The 18,486-nt window shown below is 48.4% G+C and overlaps 1 protein-coding gene across 1 annotated transcript in view; it reads left to right on the plus strand.

The window, feature by feature from the left end:
• Positions 1 to 18,054, plus strand: part of PDLIM1 (PDZ and LIM domain 1) — a 39,959-nt gene extending 21,905 nt beyond the window's left edge. Inside the window, exons 4-7 of the mRNA XM_037050906.1 lie at positions 1,422 to 1,621; positions 10,787 to 10,938; positions 16,957 to 17,074; positions 17,522 to 18,054. Coding sequence (XP_036906801.1) covers positions 1,422 to 1,621; positions 10,787 to 10,938; positions 16,957 to 17,074; positions 17,522 to 17,708 — 657 coding nt within the window. The 3' untranslated portion in view covers positions 17,709 to 18,054. The remainder of the gene's footprint in view (positions 1 to 1,421; positions 1,622 to 10,786; positions 10,939 to 16,956; positions 17,075 to 17,521) is intronic.
• The last annotated feature ends 432 nt before the right edge of the window (positions 18,055 to 18,486 follow it).

Here is an 18,486-nt window from a genome sequence, read left to right on the forward strand (position 1 = left end):
AAGGCTCCGCACTCCTGGCTGCAGGTGTGCGCCTGCCCGGTGGTGCTGTGGGGTGGCCGCTGACGTGGGCCCTCGTCCCAGGCCACCCTGCCTGTTAGTCTGCTGCCGTTAATAATGGCATATGATTCCTTGGATTAGTTGTGCCGTACAATTTACTTCACTATTCTCTGATTACCGCTAGACTTATTTTTTTAATTCTACTTACTTCCCCTTTTATGAATTGTCAGTGTGTCCCTAGCTTTGGTCCAAATGTGAACAAAGTCAGCTCAACTTCTTTTATACAGTCAAACCTCATGGCTTTGGACTTGTCGAAGAGGGTGCTCATGTGACTAGTGAAAAAGAATATTTTCATGTTGTTTACTTTAAATCAGTGCACAGTAAATTAAGGTGTTACTGTTCATTATAATGTTTTCTGGGAAAGCACGAAAGACTTGAAGGTTTAGCAAAAAAAGGAAAAGGAAGAACAACAGAGAACAGAAACTCCTTGGGAGCAGTTGTTCTAGGCCTGGGCGTTTTAAGAAAGAGACCAGGGTTCATTCAGGAAGATTACTGGGGAACCCAAAAAATACCGCGTGGGTTGAGTTTAGTCAGCTGTACGAGAGTGTCTGTTGCCTGGGAGCCAGGGTTGACCCAGACTTGCTAGCCAAGTCATCAGAAAAGCCGTGATTTTTTTAAAAGACGTGTTAATTTAAAAAAAATTGGCTGTTTGTAAAAAAGCTCTGAGGTGTTGTAGCTGTAGTAATTATCCCCAACTTCTGGTGAGCTAGCGTGGGGGTGGAGGGTGCTTTCTCAAGTTACAGCTCCGCTGGGCACCGCCCTGCAACAGGCATCCCCTGGCCTTCATGTGATTGGCCTTGTCCTTCACCCACAAGAAACCTCAGATTCTGAATTCCCTTTGGCCCCTTCCACAAGCTGCCCTTCTCTGCCTAGTCAGGGGCTGCTCCACCCGGCGAAGCCCTCTTATCTTGTTTGTCTAACCCTCTCTGTTCTGGGGACTTCCTCTCTCCCTTTTATCATCTCTTGCCTTGCACTGACCATGAAGTGACTGCCTGTTCTTTTCTCCCTGGAACCTCGGTCCCTCTGTAATGTGCCCTGAAAGGGTGTTTCAGCTCCAAGGCATCAAAAGGGGCCCTGTCCAGGGCTCCTCAGTGGGAGGTCAGCTTCACTGGGCCTCAGGGAAGAACCAGAAGGAAGAGCTGGTGTGTGAACTTGCACACGTGCTCAGCTCCTGAGACTCCCCAGTTGTGGCCCGTATCTAGTGGGTACTTCAGAGCCTCTCAGCTAAAATTTGGTGTTGGCCAGGGCCATCGGAGCTCATTGGAACACCTCTTTCCCTGGTGCTCAGCCAGCACTGTCCATCAAGGGGGGTATTTTGGATGCCCCTGACCCCCCTTGATGCCTCCTCTGGTCTCTGCCTGCAGGAAGTGCGACACATAGGAAGTGCCCACAACCGGAGTGCCATGCCCTTTACCGCCTCATCTGCCTCCAGCCCTGCCCCCAGGGTCATCACAAACCAGTACAACAATCCCTCCGGCCTCTACTCTTCTGAAAACATCTCCAACTTCAACAGTGCCTTGGAGTCAAAGACGATGGCCAGTGGGCCAGAGACGAATGGCAGAGTGTAAGTAGGGTCACGAACCCTCCTCCAGGCCAGGACCAGGGTCGGGCGTGCAGGCAGGTGGGAGAAGGTTGGGCCACCGACCTAGGGGAGAGAAGGTCTACTCGAGTACGGTTCTCTCTGTGTTCATTCTCCTCATGTCTGAAAAGGAAGTAGTACCACCTGCCTTGTAGGGTTGTTGTAAAAATAAGTAACCTATAAAGTGCCCAGTCCTGTATTTGGCACAAAGTAGTCAGTTATTTGCTGAGACCTATGTAATTATTGGCTTGTTATCTCTGGTTGTCGTCATCTTTGAGGTCATCATACTCCTTCCTTGACAGCCCCCCTGTGTCCAGAGAAATTCTTCAGTGTTTACAGTTCGGGGCGTCTGCTGTGTTTACCATCTAAGGGAAAGGTACTTTGATGCAGTTTTTGGTTTGCTCCCCCCCCGCCCCCAGAGGCTGGTAGAAATAATAGAAGGAAGAGAAGTCCATGAGGATATAGACAGGTGTCCACGGAACAGGTTCTGATCCGGAAGCAGAAGCAGCTTTGCCCAGGGTAGGGGTGGGGCTGCAGGTGGGCAGTGTGGACAGGTCTAAGGAAGCATCTTGCTCAGGACTGAGGAGGTGTGTCCCCTCCTCTTCCTGACCATAGCTGCATTTATGTCTTTTTTCTCTTTTAATTTTTATTTATTGATTTGAGAGAGAGAGAGAGAGAAAGAAATGTCAATTTGTTGGTCCAGTTAGTTATACATTCATAGCTAAGGTGATTCTCGTATGTGCCCTGACTGGAGATCAAACCTACAACCTTGGCGTATTGGGGCAATGCTATAAGCAACTGAGCTACCCGGCCCTGGGGGGGGCCTCTGTGTCTTTATTCATCAGCCGGGTCCCAGCATCTGCTCCATCCCAAACTCTTTGAAGAAGAACCCAAAGCCTGGGAATACCACAGAGAGTGGCAGAGAGCTGGGTGTGAGGATAAAGCAGGGATGGGTTTTCTGTGGATGAAAGGGGCATGGACTGTGTCACCCGTGGCCATGTCAAATGCCCAAAGGTAGCAGAGATAAGGACAGGAGGGCAGAGCTAAGTGCAAACAGACGGGAGCAGAGTGGCGCGTGGCAGCTGGCCAGTGCGTGCCCCATCCAGGGGAGGAACCTCTCCTTGGCTCTAGCCAGACACCACGTGCTGGCCTGGGAGTCCCATTTCTGATGATTAATTGCATTGAAGCAGAAGTCCAAAGGCCTCTTTTTATCTGAAATTTCTTGATCTTTTAAGTGCTGGTGATAGTCAAATTTGTTGGAAAATACTGTGTGGTCCAGACTTGTCTGATCTCTGAGAATCGAATGGAATCCACAGTTCTCATGTTAGCTCTGAAGCCCATTTTGCTGTTTAGTTTTTCCCCAATTCACCATTAATAGGAATCTGCCCAGATCTTAGGGTGATTCAGTTATAAATCCATTGCTTCAAATGCAGGGTAGGAGAGGGAAGGCATGAGAGGTTCCAAATGACTTAACTATTTGGGAAGGGCTGTTGTGGGGACCTCTTAGGGGCTCCTGGGCCATACATATCCTTCATCTGATTCCCCTTTCCTGAAAAAGAGCCAGATGGCATTGGACACCCATCCATGCAGGTGTCTGTGCCCAGCACTGAAAGGCACTGTGAAGTTTCGAGTCTAGTAGTGGAGACTTTGCTAGGTGACTCTTGCTTTAGAAGCTGTTACTGCATTTGTTGGAGTATCCAAGGCAGAGTGGCTATTAATGCTTCTTCCCCCAAATTCTGATTCCTGCAGTGTGGTACTGGCTTGAGATGATGGTATCCTTTCAGGTGATGGTGGGACCGTTTGGGGTACTTGAGACAGAGCATTTGGTGGCCTTTGAGACAGGGCCACCCAAGCTTTCCACGGACACACACTGAAGGGAAGCTTTTTCTCCAGCAGCTCAGGGGGGAGCTGAGTGGTGGAAATGCCATGGGCCACAGTTCTTGTTTTTTGCCGCTTTGGCGCTGGGGGAAGGCTGAGAATGTGACCCTCTGTTACTGTCCCCAAGTGGAATGTTCCATGTTCTGGGTTTAATAACCCAGGAAATGACACATCCTTAATTGAAAGAGCTGCTATGCATTGGGACAAATATGTGCCTGGGAGGTATTTTTAGTACGGCCTTGGCCATTATTCCTCCATTAATGTCTTCTTTCTTCCCTCATGCTCCTCGCCTGCACCCTCCCCTCAGCCTGAGACAATTAAATCTGAAACTGTCTGGACACTGTGCAAGCCTTCCTCCCAGCCCCTGTCTCCTCCTGCCATGAACTTTTGGGCTGTAGGGTCCTCTGGGTCCCTTATCAGATTTTCTCAGCAGAGAGGGCCCAGATTCTGCTCCATCCCAAACTCTTTGAGGATGAATCCAGAAACAGTGGGATTCCCAGGAACCCATGGCCGAGAAACATGCTGAGTGGGCTGTGCTGCCTGTATGGCGGTCTCTGCTTACTGGGCTGTTGCCGGAAAGGCCCTGCGCATTCTCAGCAAACGAAGATTCTACCCAGCAGCCACCGGTAACTTTGCGTTTTCCCTCTGCAGAAGTCTCACGCGCTCGCTCACCCCCGCTGTTTAGTCTGTGAAATCCGCCGAGATTCCAAAGTTGGCTCACTTCATATTTTGCATCTGAGGTCATTACTGATTCCCTGGGGCTCATTCTGCATTTCTTTGTCCTGTGCACTTCAAAGCAGACTGGTGTGTGTATGTGTGTCTGTCTGTCTGTCTTGTAGGACCTCCCAGGGTCATGTCCCCACCAGACAAGAACACAGACAGCATTGTCTTTTCCTAATTTAACTGGGAAGTCAGAGGAGAGGGTGTTATCCACCGTCTGCTCTCCAAGCACACACCCAGCTGAGTGGGAGGGCCTGTAGGTCGGGTTCGGTTTAACAGTTGTTTATGGAGTGCCTTCTGTGTACCTGTGGGTGCAGGCAATGTTGCTGTGTTCAGCATTAAGCTTTCACCTGCCCTCTGACTTCTTTCAGCTGAGTTTAGGGATTCTTGGATCATTCCCTGATGATTGGGGGCCTAGATTTCATTTTCTGTGTGATGAACCTCAATACTTTCCTAAAAGCACAGGCTTCGCAGATAGCAGGGCCTAGAGCTTGAATTCCAATTCTGCCTCTCACTAGCTGTGTGATCTTGGGCAAAGCAGAAAACTCTGAGACTCTATCTTGTCAGGACGTGCAGGTAACACTAGCCACCTCTCCCCACCAGGTTATTGAAGGAATAAAATGAGATGTGTAAAAAGCACCCAGCATGGTGCCTGGCCCCTGGTAGGTGCCTGGTAAATGCCAGTTACTGCTGATTTCACTGGCCGTGAGGAACTCTGTGCCCATCACTTCTGAGTACCAGGGGCTTCTCTCAGAAAGGCAGTAGCGTGTAGACCGAAGTCATGGAGAAGATTTTGCTGTGGCTTACGGGAAGCTCCTTTCTTTCCCAGCATTATAGCTTAAATTCAGCCAGCAAGTGCAGTTGATCCATCACCTTCCTGATGTAGCAGTGGCCTCTTAGGGAATAATCGGTTGGGTTCCTATAATCAACACAGGAGTCCGAAGATACCAGTCCCAAATTGTGTTTTCAGGCAGTCCCCTCATGTCCCCAGGAGGCAGAGTTCCAAGCAGGTGTGGTAGAAGTAGAGGAATGCACGGTGCTGTTCCTGTGGTGTGGCAGGGGGTGTCACGTTAAGCCTGACTCATCTGGAGCTGGATCAGAAGAAACCTCTGTCCCGAAGGCAGCTGTTTGCCCCTCTGGCCAAACCTGTCCGCAGCCCACAGAGAACTGGCTCTGGGGTCTGGGTGTTCCTCCCTCTTCCCCCTGTGCCCACAATGACTCTTTTGGTTTCTTATTACAGGCCCAACATCTAGGCCTCGGAAGACTACAATTTAGGGAGCCTCCTGGCCATGGTTCCCTTTCGGAACATGGTTATGCAGGGTTACCCAGCACTGCATTTTTTGTGGACACGGGTAACCAGGTGGGGGCCCCCCAGGCACGAAGGGTTTTTCTGCGCCAACGTACTTCTTCTGCGCATGCCTACGTAAAAACCAGACATTAAAATCTCCCCTGCATCGTTTCCGCGTAGCACTTAACCTCCATCATTTGGGGGAAGGATTCTTAAAGTTAATTAAACTTTTTATTTTGAGGTAATTGTGGGTTCACGTGCAGTTACAGAAATAGAGAGGTGTTTTAGACCCTTGACCCAGTTTCCCTCCATAGTAACATCTTGAAGACCAGAGCCTGGAATTGGAACTAGAACGATGGCATAAATGCAGTGGAGACAGAACCTCTCCATCACCGCAGGGGTCCCTCCTCGGGTTACCCTCTTAGAGCCCCACTCACTTTCCTCCTATCCCCCCACCCTCCTGAACCCTGGCATCCCACCAATGGGCTCTCTATTTGTCTAATTTTATCTCAAGAATGTAATATTGATGGAATCATATAGTATGTAACTTTTAGGGACTGGCTTTTTTTTTTTTTTTTTTTTTTTCAGTATAATTCACTGGAGATTTATTTGCATTATTGACATCTTGAAACATGTATATCAATAGTTGCTTTGTTCTGTTCTAAGAATTTATCTCTTTTTATTGTGGTAAAAACACATAGTATAGAGGATATCACCTTAACCATTTAAAAATATATCTTATTTATTTATTTATTTTTAGAGAGAGAGGAAGGCAGGGAGAGAGGGTGAGAAACATTGATGGGTTGCCTACCACAGGTGCTCTGACCAGGACCAAACCTGCAGCCCAGGCATGTGCCCTGACCTGGAATCAACTGGTGACCTTTTGGTTTGTGGGATGACCCCCAACCAACTGAGCCACACTGGCTGGGGGCTCATCTTAACCCATGTCATGAAGCTCTTCCCCTGTTTTCTTCTAAGTGTTTCGTGGTTTCAGGTCTTGCATTAAGTCTTTAATCCATTTTAATTTTTATATGTCATGAGATAAAGGTCCAGTTTCATTGTTTTGTATGTAGGTATCCAGTTGTCTCAACACTATTTATTGAAAAGACCATCCTGTCTGCATTGTGTATTTTTGTCACCCTTATTGAATATCAGTTGACCATATTATATATGCTAGGGTTTATTTCTGGGCTGTATATTCTGTTCCATTAGTCTAAGAGTTGTATGCAAGTGCCATACTGTTTAAATTAATGTAGCTTTGTGATACATTTTGACACCAGAGAGTATGCTGCCTCCAGTTTTGTTTTTTATTCTCAAGACTGTTTTCACTATTAGAGGTTCTTTAAGAGTCCATGTGAACTTTTTTTTTTGTATTTCTTCAAAACAAAAAAAGATTTCTTTGGGATTTTGATAGGGATTGCATTGAATCTGTAGATCACTTCGGGTATGTGGACATTTTAACTACATGAAATTTTCCAATCCATGAACATGGATGTCTCCCCATGTTTTGTGTCTCTGCTATAGTGATCCAGCTCCCAGAGCCATGGGTGTGCTGTTCTCTGTCCTCCTTGACACTCTGACCTTCGCCCCTCCGCTGTCTGCAGCAGGTCTGTGTGCTACATGAGGGCTTCAGACTCAGCTTCTGAAATTCTCCTCTGGAAGATCAGCTCAGGGGGAGTTTCTTCTTACATTCCAAAGACCACTGGCATCGTGAGTGCCTGGCTGCCTCGGCCACCTCCACGGGCCGGGAATGGCCTGTCTGTGATGTCCCTGGGAAGACAGACCCTGTGGTCAGTCCTACAAGAGTAGGAGAGAATAGTAAACATTTAGCTAACTCGTGACCATTCGTGACCATTTAGCACCAAGTTTGACTCAGGAAGAAACAGAACTAGGAAGCAAAAAGTGTAATGTATAGTTACGCCAAAGGAGCCGGGTTTGATTAAACCCTCCTACTTGGCTACGCAGCTGTGCAGAAGGGTCTAGAAGAAAGCGGCGACTCCTACCTCCGGCCCTCAACCCTCACGAGTTTGCCTCCTGGTGACTCAAGCATTGAAACCTTATCACTGTAGAATTCTTTCCTTTATTGCTGTTACTATATATAAAAGTGACAGTGCTTTTTTGGCTTCACTTCTAATGTGTATTTTTTTTCTTAGAATTATTTTTTAAGATATTGTGGTGTCATTTACTAATATCTTATGGCCTAATGTCTAAAACTTAGACATGGGGTATATTAATCGCCTCAAATAAGGTAATGGATATTGAAAGTGCCTTATAAATTGTCAAGCACTGATGGATATTAATGAATATTACCATTATTTGAGAAAATAGTGAATTGTTTTCCTTTTTTTAATGATGGAAATACTCTGTAAAACTGTTTTCCGGAAAACTACGAGATGACCTTGTGGTTTGGGTTCTGTTGTTTTCAGCGTTCCCTTGGTGGCTTCCAGACATAACAACATACCCCAGAGAAGGAGGAAAGTTCTCCCTAAGCACATTCCATGGTCTGATCTTGATTTTAAAATAGTTCTAAGAATAGTAGAAAAAAGATTCATAAAAAATAATGTACATTATTGTAGGGCAAGCTCAGAACTCAAGACCCAAGGAGAGAGTGAGGCATATACTCCAACAATAGGGCAGAGTACATGGGCCAGAGGAAGACTGCGCTCTTGGTTAAAACTACCCTTTAAGCCCTGGCTGGTGTGGCTCAGTGGATTGAGTACTGGCCTGCGAACTAAAGGGTTGCCAGTTCAATTCCCAGTCAGGGGCATGCCTGGGTTTCAGGCCAGGTCCCCAGTAGGGGGCGCATTAGAGGCAACCACACACTGCTGTTTCTCCCCTTCTCTTTCCCCCTCCCTTTCCTCTCAAAAATTAAATAAATAGAATCTTTTTAAAAAACCCTACTACTCTTGAAGGTGGCCCATCAGAGAGGCTCCCACAGCCCCCTGCAGGTGGGAGGGACAGGCAAAAGCAGGGACCATGGCTGCCAGCCTAAATGATCGCTGAGTCTGTCTTCTGTACACGTTGACCTTCCCTGGTGGCTGCAGCAAAGCGTTTGTCATCCCTTGAGGACTTTGTCCTCCATTGCGAGAACCTGATTGTGGTCAAAGGGAAAACCCGGAGCTCCACTGGTGCCAGTGACTCTGCTTCCAACCGGAACTCGAGGATATCAAGCGCCCTAGGACGCCGACCAGGAAACAGAAGGAGAGGGAGAGGGAGGGGTAACTTGGGGAGTTACCCAGGGAAAACATATACCTCAGTTTCCTTTGTAAAAGGCACTGTGAAATAAGTACACCATTGAGTGGGAAATGAGTGAGTAAAACATAATCAGCATAATGCATTTGTACATGTCACTGGCTGCAGCCCTAAGGACAGGTGGTTAGAGTCACTGAGAAACTTGGTGGTCATTGCCTCCTGCACCCTTACGCCTGGGAGGCAGCCGGTGGGGATGCCCTATAGTTTCTTACTCAACAAATTACACCTTGTTTATGTATTGACCTGTCCCTCTGCTTTGGTAAACTGCACCACCTTGTGGTATTTGCTCTTTGGCTCCCTGGGCACACTGTCCCTCTTCCCTAGGGGGTGGCAGCTTCTGAAGAAGCATCTGAGGCTGAGAGGCAGGGGGTGGCCTTGGCCCTGGAGGCTGGGCTGCCCTTTTCCCTGGCTTAGCCCCAGGAGGTCCTGCTGCCCTAGAGGATCCCCTGTGACCCTCCCTGCAGGAGCAGGGGGAGAGGGGGCAGCCAGGAGTGAGGGACTTGACCCACATGGCAGTCTTTGCTCCCTTCCCTGGTACCTGCTGAGCCCTGACACTGTGCCAGGCACTGACCAGGGCCCAGGAGCACAATGGTGAACAGACAGACCAAGGCCTTGCCCTTGTGGGGGTTACTTTCTAGGGGAGGACAGGCAATAAAGAGACAGACAACTGCAAGAGTAACTCATGGGGAAGGAGGAGAAAAGATGGAGAAAGATGCAGGAGAGTAAGGGGGTAGAGGGCTGGGGTGGCGTGGGCTGTTGCAAGGGGAGGGTCGGGGAGCCCTCTCTGGGGAGTCCCATCCAAGCAGAGACATGAATGGTGTCTGCTCCCATGTGGGGGAGCCCGGAGAGCAGTAAGTGCAGAGGCTGGGGCTGCTGGGTTCCAGAAGCAGCCTGGAGCTGGTCTGACTGGAGCTGGGTGAGCCAGAGGTGGCAGGTGATATGTTGAGAAAAGAAAGCAGAGCCGTATCTTTTATGGCTTTTCTATTTTTTGTACTGATTATTCACTCCAAAGGAGATCAGTTTGATTAAATTTGCATTGTGTTATTAAAACTGTAAATACTTGGTTCTAAGTGGGATGAGAACACTTTGAGGCACATCAGGACAGTCTGATTCATGTGTTTAAAATACTCCTCTGGCCTCCCGTCAACCACAAGGCCAAGGACAAGTCACCAGGCTGGTCAGTTGTGCTGATACGCAGTGGCGTGGCTTGGACACGCTGTGCAGGTGGGGATGTTGAGAAATTGTGGGATTTCGGGTTAGTTGGCAGGTGAAGCAGACTGGAGTCTCCCTCTCACGCAGCAAAGCTTCTCCCCTGGAAATGGGCCCTGGGGGCAAAGAGCCCCCAGCTCTGCCTGACTGATCGTATCTGGGGAACCCAGACAGACGGGGAAGGTGTGGGAGGCAAGGCCTGGCCTGCTCTGTCCCTGGGCCTGAGCTGAGGCCTCTGCCCCTGCCCTTGCAGTGGAACGGAACTTGACAGTTTACAAAAGCACTTGAGCATTTTTCACCAGCCCTGTGAGATCTGTGTGTTGTAGGTGAGGACACCAGAGCTCCCCTCCACAACAGTGATGAGTTTATGGAGACAGAAAGCACTCTGAAATCCTGAGGAATAAAGAACACTGTGACTTCTGCTCCGTGAAAAGAGCACACATGGCCTGAACTGAGGGGACCCCATCGAGGTTTTAGTGGTTAGGTTGTGGTGGACATTTTCCTGTTTCTAAATTTTCTTTTGGCATAACGTTGTTTATGTAATTGAGAAAGAAGCAAAGCATTCCCATTCCATGGGATTCGGCCAAAAAGTAATTGAGTGACTGAAGCTATTTTGAAAAATAGCTTCTGACTGCACTGAAGCGGCAGCCAGCGCTAACTGCGGGCACCTCGAAATCCTGGCGGGAGTTAGGAGAGGCCTCGTTCACTAGGGTTCCAGGGTGTCTTTCCTTGGGAGGGGGTGCCTCTTGCGGTCCCCCCCCACTTCCGACATGTCTTAATGAATTTCCAAACATTCTTTACAGCTTAGAGCATTCTCAGTCTCCAAGTGGACTCGTCATCGACAAAGAATCTGAAGTTTACAAGATGCTTCAGGAGAAACAGGAGTTAAATGAGCCCCCCAAACAGTCCACTTCATTCCTGGTTTTGCAAGAAATCCTGGAATCTGAGGAGAAAGGTAATCTGCTCTGCATGTGGCTAGGGTGAAGGTCAGCCATTGTGGAAACAAAGGTGACCCAGCCCTGGTGGAAGGAGCACTGTGTACTTTTGGAAGGCTTGGCTTTTGAAATGCTAAAACCTAGGAGAGGGAAGATGAGAAAGAGAGAGGGAGTGAGAGGGAAGGAGAGGGAGAAGAGGAGGGGGAGAGAGAGAATGTGAACGAGCTCCCACCACACCTGGCCTAGCCATTTCCTGTCACACGAACCTTGGGAGGCTGAGGTCATGGTGAACTTGACGGGTTGTGGGATTCTGTTGGTCAGTCCCTTGACCTTTCGTTTGGTTTGTGCGCATGTGCCAGGCTTCTGTGGTGGTTGACAAGTGTGAGTGGGTGAAAACCACAGATGATGACAGGCAGAGTGAAAATGAATCAGCAGCACGGTGAAGCCAGGTGCAGGGCTCTCACTTTCAGGCCTTGCGGTTGTTGCGCTGCCCTCCACATGTGGCCTTTTGCAAGTCTCTGAGCCTTTCCAGGCCCCTTTTCTCATCTGTCAGTTGGGGATCAAAATCCTTCCCTCTTAGATTGGCGCGAGGATCAAATGTTGCAAATTGCACTGAACACCCATCGCCGTGACCAACAGGTAGTAGGTGCTTCATAACTGCTAGGAGGTTTGAAACCTTATCCAGAGGCTCCAGGCCAGCCTTCGCTTGTCCACGGTGGGAGCCCATGTCCCAGGCCCAGGGCCACTTGTGTGGCTCAGCACGTTTCAGGAGGTAGTCTTTGCATTGCATACATCCTATGCTGCGCATTTACGATGCTGAGTTTCATTCAGGTGGTTAGCAGTAATAAGTGTCTTCGTTGAACAACGACAGTATATTGTGGGAAATTTTTGATGGGTGGGTGTGTTGAGGAAGGGATGCTTTTCTCCATTCTCCCAAGGGTCACCTGTGAGCCGCCCTCAGGCTTACCTGCCTCCCGGGTGGTTATTCTGGAGGGCCTGTGAATTCTCATGACTTCTCTGCAGGGTTGGATTTTGCACCCTTTCCTGATCTCTGTGATTCCCAGCCCTGCACCTTCTGCCTCTGGCTCTGTCTCCAAGGCCCAGTTACCTAGGAGTCATGCTTTCTGCTGCACACTTCTCTCTCCAGTGTTTCTACCTGTGAAGAGATTATGGGTGCTCCTGGGAGGAACACCTGGTGCTTCTGATATGAGACCTGCTTCAGCCTGGCTCCAGAGGGGTTGACTTATGTGCTCAGGGCAGCTAGTTAAGGTCAGAGCTGAGTGTCCCCTGGAAGAGTAACCCCCCTCCTCGTAGGAGTCCTTCGATAGTGAACCAAATGTTCCCTATTAAACACCAGCTTCTTCCTATTTGGGTGGGCTCTTTAGAGAAGTTGGCAATTTACAAGCACAGGAAATTAGTGGGAAAGTTCTTCTTTTATGCTAAAAGAATGTTGGTCTACTAGTAGTTCCCCCCTTTGCTTGGAATGCCTGCGCAGTTGGGAAGTTAATGAACCCTACTCTGCATTAAGTTCCACTCTTAGGCCCATATGACAAATGACTTGGGGGCCAGCCCTAGAGGATGACAGTTTTGTCACACTGTGAGAAACCGCAACATATGATGAGTGTGTGCAGAACCCTTCAATTAAGAGAGGAGAGCTAGCCCACTCCAGCCCACAGGGGGACCTAGACAGGTGCGGCAGAGCATGTTCAGGCATTCTTGTTAGCAGGTTGCTAACACCTGCTTCACGGATGGTTAAAGCATTAAGGGAAGCAACGTAGTCATTGAGGCCCCCATAGGTTTGCAGCAAGGTTTGGTGATAAACCTCTGAAGACTCAGTGTGGGACTTCTCACTTTGAAGCATGCAGTTCAGGGGCGTCAGGTGCATACATATTATGCTACCATCTTGCAGAACTGAAACTCTGTACCCATTAGACACTAACAACTCATTGCCCGCTCCCCCAGTCCCTGGAAACCACCACTAGACTTTTCCGTTTCCGTGACTAGGACTACTTCAGGTGCTTCGTCTGAATGGAGTCGTACAGTGGTTGTCATTCTGTGACTGGCTTATTTCACTTAGCATAATGTCCTCAAGGTCCATTCAGGTGGTAGCACATATCAGAATGTCCTTTCTTTTTAAGGCTGAACAGTATAAAATGTATATACCACATCTTGTTTACCCACTCATTTGTCCAGTGAAGGAAACTTAAGAGAAAACTTGGAAGGAGACAACATGGGCTGAGAAAATACATGGAGAAATCACCGAGGCTCTGAGATAAGAAAGCTGGGCTTATTAAGTACTGAGGGTTCATTATGGCTGACGCCTGGGGTTCCAGGAGAATCCTCAGATGTGGAGTCAGATCACTGAAGACCACCGGGCGCTCTGCCAAGGACCATGAATTTAATTCAATAGACCATGCGGAGCCCTGGAAGGTTGTTGAGCAGTGGAATGGATAGAAAGCAAGCTGTGTTTTACTTATTTTTACTTTTTTTCTGGAAAGCTTTGAGAGGCAGGTTCACTGGAAGAAGGAAAATCTTGAAAATTTTTTAGTTGCCCAGCATCCTAAGGGAGCTGGTATTTTTACTGTAAGTTGGTTGAGAGGGGAGTAAAACGAAGTTTCTTTGAGCTTGCAGCATTGGCTGAATGAGGGAGAGAAGAAAATCGAGCCAGTAGGTGGCGCTGCAGGGCTGAACAAGAATGCCTTTGTCCAGCTGCTCCCACTGTGCCCTGTTTTGAGTTTATTTTTCTTTATTTCACAAAGGGATGTGGATTCTCTGCCTACTGCATGAGGCTCCCACATTCCTCCTTCTTTCTCTCTTTCTATCCTCTCGCGCCCCCTGTCCTTTCCTGGTGATTGAAAGTGAGTTAGATGAAAAACAGCCCAGAGACCGTGGTTGCGCAGGGTTGGTTCCTTCAGTGCAGTTTCCTTTCCAGGGGGGCCCGCTCTCAGAGATGCTGCCATTTCCTCCTTTGTACAGAGGGAAGGCAGCCGAGGAGGCTTCAGCCCCAACAGCCAGAACCTGAGGGAGCTTATTTGGGATGTTGGGATGCATGAAGCTGTCCACCCAGGTCCATTTGAGATTCTTGTGGGGGCCGGGGTCAGGGTCCGGGTGAGATGAGGGAGGCACCTGACCTGGGTACAAAATTTAAGGGGGTGACCTGATCTGTGTGGCTCAGTTGGTTGGGTGTCGTCCTGCAAACCAAAAGGTCGTCGGTTCGATTCCTAGTCAGGCATATGCTTGGGTTGCTCGTTTGGTCCCCAGTTGAAAGGTGTGTAAGAGGTAACCAGTCCATGCTTCTCTCCCTTTCTGTTTCTCTAGAATCAATTAAAATTTAAAGGGGCACCAAAAACTCACTAATCAAGACACAAATAATACTTCGACATTTTTTAAAAACCATAAAAATTAATACAAAAAAGTTTATACTGAATAAAGTTGGGACTGTAGCCAAGGAAGGGAGGAAGTTTTGGGGAGGCAAGAAGGTATCTCGGGTTGGGGATAACCAAAGCACCGAGGTGGTTGCCCTGGTGGATCTGCCGATGGTCCAGCATGGAGCCTGCTTCTCCAAGCCTCCCTGTAGAGCTCACAGCCGGAAACGGTAGGAAGCCGGAGCCTCCTCGTCTCTACTCTTCTCATGTGTTGCCAGGTGAACACACCTGTGTTCATCACTTCCCCCTGCAGGACGTTCCCAGCCTTGCTGGGGAAAACCTGCGAGAATGTCATGAACACCCATGCTGGGCCATTAAAATCCCAGGCTACTTTGAAATACTCCCTTTTGTCGTTCTCTAAAACTCAGCCAAGTACCCCAAGTAACCCCAGCTAGCTCTCTCATCGTATTAGTCAGCAGTGGGCTACAGCCACAAACACATTTCTTGCTCTGAGTGCGAAGGGCTGCTGGTCAGTGGTGGCTTGGCAGAACTACTCCTGGCTCCATGGATCTTCTCATTCCTGAACAGGGCTCACATCTGCTCACATCCCATTGGCCAAAGCAAGTCATGTGGCCAGACCCAAAGTCTATGGGATGAGGAAGTACATTCCCCCAAGAGCAGGTTTTCTCAGCTTACCTGCTGTTGACATTTTGGGCCAGATAAATCTTCGTGGTGGGGTTATCCTGTGTATTGTAGGACATTTAGCAGCATCTCGGCCTCTATCCGCTGGATGCCAGGAGCATTCCCCTCTAGTTGTGACAACCAAAACTGTTCCCTCAGGTATAAACTCCACCCCAGGTGAGACTCAGTGACATAGTGGGAAGCATGACAAGAGGAGGGAAGGGATGGAGAATTCATGGACAAAATATGCAGTCTACCACACCCAGCCTATTATAAATGCCCCTTATTTGAATACATCTCAACTTTTGGTTCAGAAGCACGAGTCAACATATCGGGACTCGATTTCTAAATTCATAAAAGAGCCCAGGACCTCCTCTGTTTGTCCCAGGATTGCCCAGCATGTCTGCAGTGACAATGACCCTGCCCTTACCCCTGCGCCTTACATAGAAAGCCATTTGTGGGGGGGGGGTGCTTATCCAGTTGTTCTCAAAGTGTGATTCCTGGACCAGCAGCACTAGCAGCACCTGAGGACGTGTTAGAAATGCGCGTGCTGGGGCCCTACCCCGGGCCTGCTGAATCTGAAACTGGGGTGAGCCCCGTAGTCTGTTTGAATACGCCCTCCAGGTGACTCTGAGGCATGTAGAGTTTGAGAACAGCTGCTTCAGTCTAAGGAAGTGGGGGTAGCACAGGATCTCCTGGGGCCCCTGCACCCGGAGGGGCTTCAGCAGGCCTGGGGTAGAGCCTGGTCTGGGAATTTTATGAAATCTCTCCCGGTACCTGGGATGCTCCTGGGTGTCTGGAACTGCTGTTGTGGCAACTTGTCTAGCTTCTTGGGCCAAAGCCTGTCGGACTAAGGTAGGGACCATTGTGCATTTGTCATGACATGTCATCATTCGTTTCCAGGTATTTATTTTATTTTTTAATATTTTTAAAAATATTTTTAAAATATATTGTTTATTTTTAGAGAGGGAGAAAGATTTTATTTTTTAATATTTTTAAAAATATTTTTAAAATATATTGTTTATTTTTAGAGAGGGAGAAAGAGAGGGACAGAAACATCTGTGTGGCCGCCTCCCCCCTCCCCNCCGAGACCTGGCCTGCAACACAGGCATGTGCCCTGACTGGGAATTGAACCGGCAGCCCCTTGGTTCACAAACTGGTGCTCAATCCACTGAGCCACCCCAGCCAGGGCTCTGGGTGCTTATTGAGACACTGCACTAGGGTTTGTGGGCTATTGAAAAGTATATAGAACAGGGTTCTGGTGCCCTACTAATTTGCAGACCAGAGAGACGTGTGTACACAGCTGATGAACATAACAAGACAACTAGGCCACATCACGGTAAAGGAATACATGATGTGGAAACCTAGTGAACCAAATATATAGCAATAGTAGTAAAATTAGAAGTGCACTATTATTGATAGCTGCCGTGACACAGGGCTCTGCAGACGTGATAAACTGGGTTGTAGTCAGTTCAACACCCAGCCACCAGAAGCTTCGTTTATACGCATGAACCTGACTTCGGGAAGGCTGCTCACTGTGCTCTGGCTGCTTGTATCAAGCTCCACTGGAGTGACTTTGTTCTAGTGAACTGGACTTCTTTCTAAATACAGTCTTTGGGTGCTTTACTTACTCTACCTAAGGCATTGTTAAATTCCCATAGCACTGTTTGCGTGTATTTAATGAGAAGGTCATGTGTGTACTGAGTAATGGTCATGCACCAGGGATGGTAGGAGGGCTTTGTGTGCATTTGTAAATCTTTTTGTGCCACTGTGAAGAGGAAAAAAAAATGATCTGTTTTTTAGAAGAGGAAGGTGGGAACCAGAGAAGTGAAGTGACTTACCTAGGATCACACAGCAGACTCAGGTCTGTTGGACTCCATTGCCCACCACCTTGCTGGAACATACTTACAAACGGCTCTGACAGAACTCAGTGATACTTGCTGCAATCCTGCAGTGTTGTTCCGACCAACCCAAGTGTTTTCCTCATTGTAGGGGATCCCAACAAGCCCTCGGGATTCAGAAGTGTTAAGGCTCCGGTCACCAAAGTGGCTGCATCGATTGGCAATGCCCAGAAGTTGCCCGTGTGTGACAAATGTGGCACCGGCATTGTGTGAGTATCTGCTGTCCCCAGGCACTGGGGGGCCTGCAAGTTGAGTAAACCATGAAAATGTGGAAATGCTGAATGTTGCACATTTTGGGTGCGATGGGGAGAAAAGTCCTCCCTGGAATATGGAGCAGAGAGGCCGGGTAGGTTACGTGCCCCCGAGTCAGGTGGTGGTGAAGGTTTTCCTTGGCCATAGACCGTTGGGGTATGAACATACAAAACCCAAAGAAGCAAGGCTGCTCTGTTGAAGTGGGAGAGACTTCTGGAAGGTTTCAAGGGTAATGTCTCTGGACCCCAGGAATGGGAGGTCCCTTTATCCATGGAGGCCAATTGGGAGGCCCCCCTCTGCCTTTTGAAGGGCCTCTTGGGAGGATGCCCTGGCCCTGCTGCCCTGCCACCCTGCCTTCCTGTGCTTGTCACTGATGGAGCCACTTCCCTCCCTCCCTCCTGCAGTGGTGTGTTTGTGAAGCTTCGGGACCATCACCGCCACCCTGAGTGTTACGTGTGCACCGACTGTGGCACAAACCTGAAACAGAAGGGCCATTTCTTTGTGGAAGATCAGATCTACTGTGAAAAGCACGCCCGAGAGCGGGTCACCCCACCTGAAGGCTATGACGTGGTCACTGTATTCCCCAAGTGAACCAGCAGACCTGCTCAGAACCCTCTTCTCCACGTAGCCTCTGTTGCTACTTGTTCTCTCAGTGCTCTGGCCCTCTCCTCTCTCGGAAGTTCTTGCTCACTCTGGTTTTATCTCTGCTCATTAAACACTGCCTTTCTGCCTTTGCCAACTGACTGGCACTGCTGCGTGATGTCTGCTTTTATAACACATGGAAGATTGTCTCATTCAGAGTCCCCTTGCCAGCATCTCTCTGCCTTCTCTTCACCTCAGTTCATCTCTGCTGCAAGGGGATTGCCAAATTGGAACCCAACTGAATCGTCTGCTATTGATTTTGTTTTTACTCAATAAATTTATGGACTCTGAGGCAGTGTGGTGTCCTTTTTCATTTGACCCTGTACCCTATTTCCTGTCTCAAGCCAGATGAGATTTCTGAAACCTTTCCTCCTGTTTTGGATTTCCCACTTCTCTGAGGTTTGCAGGATTTTTCCTCCAGGTATGAGAACTCTGGCATCTGAATGAGCCTGTTCTTGCATTTCTTTGAAGCTTGCTCCAAAGTATCTTTGTATCTTTTGCGCTACTATAAGATTCTCGATCTTTTTCACCTTTTTCTCTATTCAGTGCCAAGTAGAGAGGTAGTCCACAAACCTTTGATGAATTCACCTATAAATGAACACTTCACTGTCTAATAGAAGTAGGATGCAAGCCATGCATGTAATTTAAAACTTTCTAGTAGTCACACTGAAAAAAAAACAGATAAAATTAATTTTACTAATGCATTTGTAGTACCGTATATCCAAAG

Source organism: Sturnira hondurensis, unplaced genomic scaffold (assembly GCF_014824575.4).
Source record: "Sturnira hondurensis isolate 20B ecotype Veracruz unplaced genomic scaffold, ASM1482457v3 Scaffold0006849, whole genome shotgun sequence".
In the NCBI taxonomy this organism is placed as follows: domain Eukaryota; kingdom Metazoa; phylum Chordata; class Mammalia; order Chiroptera; family Phyllostomidae; genus Sturnira; species Sturnira hondurensis.